An 11,839-nucleotide genomic window follows, 5' to 3' on the forward strand; every position below is an offset into this window, starting at 1 on the left:
TAAACAAACAAATGTTCACTGATTGCCATTAGTACCAGAGCTGTTTGATTCCTGGGTTTATGAATTTTGGAGAAATATTTCTGTACTGGTGACAAAAAATGATTGCCAAGTCATCAGGAATAAAGAGTGAGAACAGATGCCATTCCTGTCTCCAGATGGCACTGTAAACCTTGCTGATGAGAGTAACAGAAAATGACTGGGAAAATGGCCTCTTTATTCCATTCTCTCCCTTTTTTACAAGTTAATGCAACAATTCTGTGGCAACCTTGTATACCAAAAATACATCGTTGAAAGAAAATGTCCTAACATTGAAAAAAAGAATATCTTGTAAAGTGATTGGTAAGTTATTTTGTTTTTAAACATGGGGTTTTCTTTTGTTCAGCTGATTGTATTGCAAATTACAACAACCAGCTAGATAGCAAACAGACCAACCTGATGATGCCTGACTCTGGAGTGTATGGAGATGTGGACCTGAGCAACAAAATCAATGAAATGAAGACATTCAACAGCCCCAACATGAAGGACGGGCGCTTTGTCAACCCAGCAGGACAGCCAACGCCTTATGCCACGACCCAGTTAATCCAATCCAGCATTGGAAACAACATCAACAGTGGCAATACGGAGATGAACGAGAAACACTGGAAGCCATCCATCCAGCAAAAGCAGGAGGTCCCGGCCTTGCAGTACAACATCATGGAACAAAATAAATTAAATAAAGGTAAGTAAATATTAAAGACGTCCTGGTTGCAAATGATTCCAGAATGGAACAGCATGTCAACTGATTGCTACAGTTATTCAATTTTAAAACACTCAATCGTCAAGCATTTTAAACAAGCTTTTTCAATCTGGCTTTTTTTTTTTTTTTTTTTTTTGTTCTATGTATGGCTATGCCAATTACATAAATAGCTAGCATTACCTATTTTTTGAGAATCTTTGCTTTTACACCTTTAACGAGCACCAATCAAACATCACCAGAACAGTACTAGAAAGTGTGGAATATAAAAGGGTCTTCTGAATTTGTATATATTTAGGTTTGGCATAGAAGACATCCCCTGCATTTATTTTCACATTTGGGATTTTTGCTAGTTACTAACACCATGTGTACTGTATATTTTCCACAAGTCTACCAGTCTACTGTGTAATTTGTTTGCTTTTTGTCTTGAATTAACTGCCAGCTAAAGAAAACCTTTACTGTATTGAATGTTTAAACAGCATTTCCGGTATGTGTGTGGTTTTGAAATAAGGATAGCTTGAATGCTTCATAGAGTAGCTATTAACATAGCTGGTAATTCATGTCAGTGAGTGATAGCTGGATTGCAAATACAGTAATTTTATGTCAGTGGTACCTCAGACCAGTGATTGGTTTCATGTGTTTCTACTTTGAACTTTCTAGCAGAGAATCTTTAATCTTTTCCATGCCACGGTAATGTGTACGGTTAGTCAACATTTTTCTCTGGATAGTTTTTTTTTAAGAATTTGCATCCAAAGAACAATAAAATATATGAATATCTAGTGAGAGTTACATTTCTGTTATTTATTTATTTGTGTATATTGAAGTTGTGGTGCCCCACAATCATGTTCATTTTACACTAAAATATAATTCCTTTTTTGTCTGTTTCTACATTCTTCTTCTGTATATATTAGGGACAACAGCTTCTAAACATAGCCATTATGTCAGTCTCTCAGTCAAATAGACATGTTACTGCAGTTTCTACTTGCAGTGTTATGGGGATATAAATTACACTGTGAAGAACTGTTGTAGGTGAATTTAATACTCCAATATTTAATTGTTATTACCATATAATAAAACTGTAAATGTGCATTGTAATTCCTTTCAGATTATCGAGTTACTGACACAAGTATTCCCGCCACAATCCCTTACAACCAGTCGCATGATCAGAGCACAGCTGGCTCGTACAACAGTTCAGATAGAGGCAGCAACACTTCAGGTAAGGAAATAAATAAACACACTATGCTGTGTATAGGCATTTATATACAGTATAAATTTAAACATATCTACGTACAAACAAATGAAGATGAAAGTTCATAACTAAGCAATGCGTTACAAATGCATGTATTCAATAGTTACCATCTACTTAAAGGGAGATGATAACTAGTGTTTACAACAAATATACAGCAAAGGCAAAACATTGCTTTTGTTGTAAACCTTACAGGGTGTTCTGTAGCCCTTTAAACAGTTTATATTATCTAGTTTCCCAAAGAAAGTTCAGCATTTTGAACATTCGTCTACTGAGTGCCGTGTTTAATTCAAAGCATTCATTCAAATAAAGTACATTTTATACAGTTTGAATTAAGCCCTGTAAATATTGACATCAGCCCAATATGAGCCATAATGTTGAAATAACATGTATTTTCAGTTTCAAATACATGCATAGTTAATATCAATTAGTGGTAGTAATAAATGTTGTTTTCTGTGTGAAATAAAAAGGGAGTCAAGGTCACAAGAAATCCCGAACTCCAAAAATTCCAAAACAGACTACGCTGAACTGGGCAGACTTGCTTCCTCCACCTCCTGCCAACCCACCACCATGTAGAAGCAATGAAGAGTACACCATGTCAATGGAAGAGAGGTAACCAGTTGAATGCATTATTAAGATTTTAGTGTGGATGCCCTGTAAAACTAAATATATTTATACAATATGTGTGGCTGAGTATTCTGAGAATAACTACAAGCTACAAAATGTGGCTCTTTCTATCTACAGATAAATCCATTTCCATGAAAAGTAATGAAGAATCTAATCAAATATCCTACTCATACATAGTAATTAAGCCTGATTTGGTAGTTTGATTGTAGTTGCAGTATAGTTGATCCCACAGACACTATGGGAAAGCCTTATAGTAACATCACAGTTCATCAGTCTGCTTCCTCTCAGCAGCAAACAAGTCACTGTTGTCAGCTGTGAAAATGTATACTAAAATAAAATTCATGAAGGAAATCAACTATAAAATACTGTATAAATCTTTTAAAATTGGTGGATTATCCTCTATATTATACTTAACTGAAAACTATGTACTGATGTGTAATTCTCCCAGCTATGACCCAGAAATGAAGTGCCCCGTGCCCCCATCCAGAATGTACCTGCAGGACGAGCTTGAGGAAGATGAGGAGGATGAAGAGGAGGAAATTGAGAGGGGTCCCACTCCACCTATCAGGGGGGCTGCCTCCTCCCCAGCAGCCGTGTCCTACAGCCACCAGTCAACTGCCACGCTCACCCCCTCCCCACTAGAGGAGCTGCAGCCCATGCTACAGGAATGCCAGGAGGAAATGGCCCGCACACAGCACCAGCATGACAGGAGGTATGCTGTTTGTGAGCCCTGTGGTATACAGTGGTGTGTTAGAGGTTCTCCTCCTGAGTTCATGTGAAACCTAAACTGGAGTAGACTCATTACAAACTCTTTTAGTAATGTCGGATGTTTAGGTATTGTATCGAAACACTGGCAGACTGTTAAACCTGGGCTATTCCAAAGTACATTTTTATTGGTACTATTTATTTAAATGTGTTATGTTTATTTGATTTTAACTAAATAATGTTGGGAATGTTTGTTTTTCTCATCATAAAATGCACCACATGCAGGAAATCTCAATCATTGTTTATACATCTGAATGTGCCCTATTTAAGTACACTGATTAACATATGGTCTGTATAGCCTATTGCTTTGATATTTTCCCTTTTAAACTTCTGTCTAATTACAGCAGTCTACTTCGGTACTGCCATTAACTGTAATAGTTTCTGCGCTATCCCCTTGAAGGTACCTACATTACACGAATGTAGTGGCCCATATCTTTTTAGTCCATGCTAAAATATTTGTTTCCTGTAAAATGTTACATGTGTAATAAAAAACACATTTGAAGTTGTAATTTAAAACCTACTATGCTGCAGTTAGTAGCAGGGACATGTCTCTGCGGCTCACAGAGTGACCTAGAGGCAAACAGGATTCAAGTTAAAGCTATGAATGAACTTCCTTCCAGGACTGTAAACACACTGGACAAGATAGGAGTTTACATAAGGTAAAGAAACCAATGGTGCGATCTTTGAATTACCCTTTCAGGCGCCATCCAGTCAGTCCTGCACCTCCTCCAAGGCCCATCTCTCCACCACACACATACGGTTACATATCTGGACCCCTAGTATCGGATATGGACACAGACGCCCCCGACGAAGAAGCAGACGAGGCAGATGTTGAGGTCGCCAGGATGCACTCAAGGAGGCTGCTGCTGCGAGGGTTGGAGCAGACTCCTGCCTCCAGCGTGGGAGACCTGGAGAGCTCTGTAACAGGCTCCATGATCAATGGTTGGGGATCAGCCTCTGAGGAAGACAACGCTTCTAGCGGGAGGTCCAGTGCCGTCAGTTCTTCGGACGGCTCATTCTTCACCGATGCAGACTTTGCTCAGGCAGTCGCAGCTGCAGCAGAGTATGCTGGCCTCAAAGTAGCCAAATATTCAATGCCGGATGCTGCTAGAGGTACATTTGTGTTTTGTGGGTTGTGCACAAGCAAAGGAAGGCTGACCAGAAATGTGAAAAGGAATAACACACTTGCTAAATTCTGTACACTGATTGACAGCTGCTCATCAGGCTTGCATGCATAGAATACAATTTATAAATTCCAACTACCAAGCCTGGATTAGTCTTTCAGTCTAATATACAATCTACAGTCTACAACTAGCTTTGTTGATTGTTAATGTTGAGAGTTTTTAAACAGCAGGTAGCATGTTAAATTCTCTGTTTTGATCTGTACAACAGAGTATATGTAAGTATGCAACATGGGATACCGCATCTTTTGTTCAGTGGAGTACTAATAGTAAAGGCACTTGTATCAAGATCAGACTGTTTTGATGGCTAAACCATGAATATGAAAACAGAAGCTCATGGCTTCCCTAGGTAAACTGCCAAGCAAGTAACAGACCTAAAGTAATGTTGTGTTTTGTGGGATTGCAGTTAAAACATTTGTATGTTTTTTTTTTTTTTTTTTTTTTTTTTTAAACCTCTTTACATGTGCAGGCCGCAGACATTATATGAACCCCAACAGTCATAGACCCACAAGTCCTGTCTCTACAGACAGCAACATGAGTGCTGCTGTCGTGCAGAAAACACGACCTGCCAAAAAACAGAAGCACCCACCTGCGCATCTCCGTAAAGATGTTTACACAGAAGGTAAGGATGACAATGAATATACTTCTGGATAAGACAGCATGACATTTTGCTCAGTATTGTTTTGAGTATTGTTTTTTTTTTTTTTTTATACAGCATCAAAGATGTGGACAATCCTCACTTGTCCAGGTTTTTAAACTAAACATTGAGAAGGGTGAACTTTGACCTGTGAGGGCCTCAGGCCTGGTGGTAGAGTGTGCACTATGGGGGTGGGGGGGAGGGGCACCAAGTTGTTTTGGGGGAGCACATTATGGAAAAGGTCACCCAAGCCAAATAACTCACATTCACCACTGTTACATGTTACATTTTCTGGAATTGTTTTTCCTTATTCACCTATTAGCAACCCTTACTTCTGAGCTACAAGTTTAAATGAATACAATGAATACAGTGCACAGGTCCAAAGTGAGTGTATTTAATAAGTGACTGGACAATCTTGCATATGTAAATGTATAAGCTCTCATAAATAAGTCTGATTCCCTTAGACAATGTTTCCCTATTAACTACATCAGATGCAAATGACCAGTTGCATTTACTTGCATAAATAAATAAACAAACAAATGACCTGTACGGGAAATTACAGTATAATTATCGGTTTACCTAAATCGCGATTTCACGGAAATATTGAAATTGAGGGGTCACCATGAAATTCACCTCTTTTTTAGGGGCCAATGTATACCGAACAAGTAAGGAAAACAAGAGAAACCATGTTTAAATGAACTAGTGCACAACGCAAGTGACGCAAACTATGGCTCTTCCATCTGTAGATAGCCCTTTTTTATTCGTTCGTTGTCCTGTGTGCATTGCACGCAAGCAAAAAGCAAACAAACAGAAAACGGTCACAAATAATATTTACAAAAAAAAATAAAAATTCTCCAAAGCAGTTAACATTGTTATTTACTGTTCAAATGACAACGATATTTTAATGAGCCTATCAGTGTGTCTGTACTGCTTTTGTGTGACCTGTACTGTGCAGTAGGGGGTGGGACAAAGTTGATGCTGCGTTGTTTTCATTTAGGTTGCTAAAATCTAGTTTTCAGCATTGGAGGTAAAATTGTTGAAATGGATGACAAAAAAAGCAAAGTATATTTCGGCTGATGATTGTTTCAAGATACTTCCCAAAGAAACTGTGCATGCAGATTGAGGTAATAGTTTTGCATGTCTTAATGTGTCTGGAGAAAATACGATCGACCGCTGTTTAGCTTCAGAATCTCACATTAAGAAAGGTTACTACAGAGGCTGCTGAACAGAACATTAAATAAACAAATTTCAGAAAACAAACTGGAAAGTCAGCCCAGACAAAAAGTATTCCTGTCTGCAAGTTAAATCAGTACTAAAACGATCTAGCACAGCCACCTCACCTGAACCTGCGCTTACTTTTTCGCAGTTAGAATTTTAGACACGATTAGGCAAGCTTTCTTTGTTTCGACTCGGTACTAACAAAATAAATTATTGGATGGGACAAATAACATGACAACGAACTTGCTGCATTTATTAAAGTATGCCAGATACCCTTAGGTAAACAAGTTTTTGGGCTGTCTCTAATTGATTTCCACATCTGTATAACTTGGCAAAGGTTTGTCTTACACTTCCAACCAATTCAGTGGATGCAGAACATGCAGTCTCAATGTATGGGCAAGTCAACTGCAGGGGGGATGCTGCATGCCTTCCTTTAACAAATGACAGCACTCTGTTTTACTAAGGAAGCAGGTACCACTATTTTTAGGCTTTATCGTGCTCTGAGATACTGTCTACTTGGGTCTATTTCATGTTTAAACAGGTCCGCGAAATCCTAATTTTATTCTGCAACCTACCCGTGAAAAATAAGTAAATTTACCGTGATTTAAGTAGACCCCTAAGTATAATATATACTATTGTACAAATATATTATAGTTAGATTTGTGTGTTTAACTTTACTTTTATTTATGATGTGTCATAGATTTTTTTTTGAATGTGGGATCTAAACTGGGGGGGGGGGGGCATTGGCCATTGTCAATCTGATATTAGACAACATTAAATATTGGTATAACACAGTGCACCTGTTCCTTCTGGCGTACTCCCAGGCAAGCCAGTCTTGCCCTTTCGTTATTACAGCTTCGGTTTTCATCCATGTGTTGTGGTGGGTGATGAGGAGGGGAGGCAAACCCTGTAAATCTTATTCTTTATAAGCAATTTTACATTTATGGCTCCCCCGCAGAGCAATTTAGCTTTGTTTTCCAGGGAACCCTTGCTGACTTTGTTGTTTTACATCTGGCTCTCAAGAATAGCCTTAACAAGGCTGCCAAAATCCATAAATTGAGCACCTATTAAATGTACAAGTTGCATGTTCATGACAGTTTTCATATCCTACTTTGCTAATTCCTCTATTACAAAAGCCACACTTTTTATACCAATATTATTGCTGTGATAATAGATTCCATTAGTAAAAAAAAAAAAAAAAAAATTAAAAATACATGAATTGCTTTATATTGTGTCTGTAATACACATTTAACGACAAGCAAATACAGGACAGCATCATTAAAAAATGTGTATCTTGTTTAGTTTTCCTTGTCATTATTTACCAAGACACTGTGATGCTTAATGAGTTCATATAGTATGGGGAGAATTCTAGGCTTTTAACACCCTCCAAGAACAAACTCCCTCAGTTCAGTTTGCTGGCTTCAGCTGAGCCTTTTAAGCATGTTCACTATACTTGTGCCAGAGGTGAGGTCAGGGAATATTGTTCCATCTAGTTTGTCTGTCAGTGGTTACTAGGGGTGTGCCCGAGTACGAGTACAAACAAGTAAATATAACAAGTATGGCCATTTTTCTGAGTACGAGCAGTACACAAGTAATTTTGCTATTACTAGTTACTCGAGAGAAAAAATGTGAAATAAATGCATTAAATCAGCTGTTGGCTCCAATAGGGCAGCGATGACTGTTGATCTCAAGTCAAATCTTAACCGTGAGAGATAGAGATTAAGTACAGGGTGAGAGGAGGAGCAAGTGTGACTAAGGGTCATTCTGTGTTGCATGACTGAAGAGGTCAGACAGACAGAACGTTCGGTTCAGTATCAAACTTTCACTTTGTAAAGGAGATTACCTAACAACTTTACAAAAAGAATATCATTTATTAAAAAAAAAAAAAAAAAATATATATATATATATAAATAGATATAATATATAGATAGTTATATATATATATATAATATAATATATATGTTCTTTAAAAAAAAATGTTTTGCTGTTGGGTAACTTGGGGATTTTAGATGGTTACCCAATTATTTGGAGTCAAGAAGCTAACATGTCCTGTATTATGTTCACAGACCTGCCTCCTCCCCCATTGCCTCCCCCTGCTATTAAGTCCCCCACCCATCAGACAAAATCTCTATTGGAAGGGCGCCCTATGATGTCATCCAAACTGGCACCTGCAGAGCAAAGGGGCGACCGGTCAGCAGAGAGGAGAGGTGGAAACTACCCCAGACAGCACTCAGAGCGTACAAGCTCAACAGAATGCAGAGAGTCCCAGGAACGGCAGAGGGAAAGCAAATCACGAGGAAGCAGGTCGGCAAGGCATGAGGGCGTGCCAGGCAAGGCTCGTCAGCACCCAGGTACAAAAGTATTGCAAGTCTATGGTTTATAGGGTCCCTGAGTGGCTTACTTGCATGACTGTGTGGTGTGCATGGTGAGTCATAAAGTCAGGGGAGCACAGGTCTGCGTCCTGGCTCTGCGAAGTTGATGGTCTTTGCTGGGAATTCCAGAGGGAGCTATTTTTCCTCATCGCACTACAGCGGATGTTACTGGCCAGGCACCTGATAAGCTCAAACAGACACCTGCAGGGCTGGTCTTTTGTCCTGACATACGCTCTCGAATTCCTGGGTGTAAAAGGGGAAATTGGCTTGGCCGTTGAATTGAAGGACACACACTGAAACTTCAGTTCTCCTTAGCTGAGTGGGAAATCTTTGTAAAATAATTGGGCACAGAATTATTAATTTATATAGAATACAAAAAAAAAAAAACAATAAAAAGTTTTTTTTTTTTTTTTTTTTTTTTTTAATTTACCACCTCTTTCAAATGAGAGACAAGATGGAAGATGGACATGTATTATCAAAGCTTTTTGAAAAGTGTTAATTAAAAAAAAGTTTTTTTTTTTTTTTTTTTAAATAACTATTTGTACTAAAAGTCTGTAAATTAAATACCTGATATGTTTATATCCAGTCTTTGTTTTTCTTTTGTTAATGGTTCCCCTAATACTATAAGTTCATGATTGAGCAATATTTTAAGTCAAAGCTCAGTCATAGATTCTAAGGTAACTATATAGACTAGTGTTTCAACAAGGTAATGTAATCTAGCTGGAACAGTAAAAATGAAAGTGCTCCAGTGCATGAAGAGAGGCATATGTCAGTGCAGTTACATTTTGAATGACCAAGAATTGCCATAATCACTTAGAACCGGTGTAGGTTGAACGCATGTAATCCTTGCTAAGATTCTTATATATCAATGTATAGGCCCTGAGGATATCCTGCCATACAGCCGGCCCACATTTCCCACAGCACATAATCCCAGAGATCCCAGTTCCTCCAGTTCCATGTCATCAAGGGGTTCTGGGGGGAGACGACGAGCAGATCAGACTAGTGCAGGACGAAGGAATCCTTCAGATGCCGGATTGCAAGGGATGGGAACCTTTGAGCAAGAAGATGATGAGCTAGAGGTAGTTTCTTCTTGTATAGTCTTGCATCCCTTCCTAGGTCTCTAAGCACATGAGAACAAAATATTGCAATTAGTACTTTCTGCAAAAAAAAAAATAAACATGTAACATGAACCATGCAAGGTTTATTTATGGAGACCAAAGGGTAATTCCAGCTAAGTGGACGGAGTTCTAGAAGATGTTTCATTCATTTGTTGGTGATCATACATAAACCATATGTGATGGAAAAGGGTTTCCTGGTTAAAAATGTGCAAAAGAAGAGATGTGAAACCCATGCCCTCTACATAGTCAAACCATATATGAAAATTGCAAAAATTACCATTTTGATTACTAATTTCAAGGGGGGTGACCTAAGAAATATCTTATTGATACATGCCGTTGATGCAGGGGGTTGGGTAACCCCCCTTAGTCCACTTCAGCTGCACTGACACCAAACTATTCCTGAGTTTTTCAAGTTTAGGAGCCAGTTTGGAGGAATTTTTTTGCTGAAAGGAATGAAAAAAAAATGGAGGCAAACTTTCTTATTCAAAGACCTTGATCAAACTGTACCAAGGTGACACTTGTCTTTTTTTATCTGCCCACTTTAAGCTGCCTAAACTTATCTATACATCATTCTTTACTTGGAATGAAAGCCGTGGCATTTTCCTCACCAGTTTATCTTCTTGCATCTTTAAACCGCAACCGTATCGGCTGAGCTGGAATATTTTGAACTGACCTTTAGACAATACATCACTGTGTTTAGTGACAGGCGATTGTAAAGTAAGTGGTTGGTCAAAAAAAGTCATGGTCAAGTAAGCCTGATCCTTTCGTGTACTTCCAATTAACAAGGTTTGAGGTTGGTTTTTTTGTTTGTTTGTTTGTTTTTTAATACATTGCATTAAAACTCAAATGTGTTTACTCTTCACAGGGAGCAGAAAGCTGAAGAGAAAAGTGAACAGCAAGGAAAAAAAAAACAATTAGTCCTGATATTTAATGCCAGATACAATGTTTGGTGCAATCAAATTATGTAAATTATGTTTCTTTTCATCTTGTTAAACTGACCAATTTATATTATATTTTAATTTATGACTGAAATTGTGATGCCCAGTTAAAGAAAAAGTACAGTAAAAGAACATAATCTAGTGGTACTGTTTCAATTTCAATGCAATATGGGGTAATAGTGTACACACACTATTATGTCGGGAATTGTTTTTATCAATCCCTTTCGAAAGCCCTTACAGTATTACTGTAATAAAATTAGCTACAAGCATATTGGGGTGGCCCATATTGTAATTATATATCATCTTTTTTTGTAATTTGTCGTGGTACTTAAAATGTGTCTTCCTTGTTTATTTTATCATTGTTGTACAATTGTTCAAATGTTCAACCACCCCCAAGCAAGTGCCACTTAGGGAAAGTTTAATTTGTATATTATTTTATTTTTTTGTAATGCACTGTTTTTTCTTCTTCCTTGGTTTTAAAAGCACAATCACTAAACTTTATTTTAAATCATTGTATCTATTAACATTTTTGTCTTACTGAACAATAAAGTACGACAAGAAAGTTTTGTTTTTATCATGGTGTTGTAGTTGAAATGATAAGCTGATGGCAATGGAAGGAATTTGCATAGATAAAACGAGGCCCACCTAGAGAGGCCTTCATTTCATGGGACTTTTTAAATGTATTTCCAAAATTCCAGACATCTCGCTCTTAAGTTCCAAAAGGTATATGGATCCATTTGTCCTTTTTGAGTTTGTCTGTTTAAGTTTATGATGATGCCAGCAACCATCTGGAAGCAGAGACTTCTCTGTTCAATTGAGGATGATAACACTTCAGGACTTAGACAACAATAAAAAAAAAAAAAAAAAAAAAAAACTTTCCTAATGTGCAGATGAACATTTGGAGTGCCATCACAGCAAACATAATTTTGTACTAAAATGTAGTTAAAACTGTTTAAATGGTTACATAGCCGAGAATTACAGTACTAAGGGAATTTAACATTGTT

At 37.7% G+C, this 11,839-nt stretch overlaps 1 protein-coding gene across 4 annotated transcripts in view; it reads left to right on the forward strand.

Moving 5' to 3' along the window:
* Window positions 1-10,908, forward strand: part of LOC121327923 (roundabout homolog 1-like) — a 339,729-nt gene extending 328,821 nt beyond the window's left edge. For 3 of the 4 annotated variants that reach the window (XM_041272274.1, XM_041272275.1, XM_041272276.1), the window contains 9 exons: window positions 383-718; window positions 1,839-1,949; window positions 2,450-2,591; window positions 3,055-3,318; window positions 4,072-4,484; window positions 5,022-5,174; window positions 8,474-8,758; window positions 9,656-9,858; window positions 10,763-10,908. In XM_041272274.1, coding sequence (XP_041128208.1) covers window positions 383-718; window positions 1,839-1,949; window positions 2,450-2,591; window positions 3,055-3,318; window positions 4,072-4,484; window positions 5,022-5,174; window positions 8,474-8,758; window positions 9,656-9,858; window positions 10,763-10,777 — 1,922 coding nt within the window. In that variant the 3' untranslated portion in view covers window positions 10,778-10,908. The remainder of the gene's footprint in view (window positions 1-382; window positions 719-1,838; window positions 1,950-2,449; window positions 2,592-3,054; window positions 3,319-4,071; window positions 4,485-5,021; window positions 5,175-8,473; window positions 8,759-9,655; window positions 9,859-10,762) is intronic. The other variant, XM_041272277.1, reaches the window with a different exon arrangement.
* The last annotated feature ends 931 nt before the right edge of the window (window positions 10,909-11,839 follow it).

This window comes from Polyodon spathula, chromosome 15, assembly GCF_017654505.1.
Source record: "Polyodon spathula isolate WHYD16114869_AA chromosome 15, ASM1765450v1, whole genome shotgun sequence".
NCBI lineage: Eukaryota > Metazoa > Chordata > Actinopteri > Acipenseriformes > Polyodontidae > Polyodon > Polyodon spathula.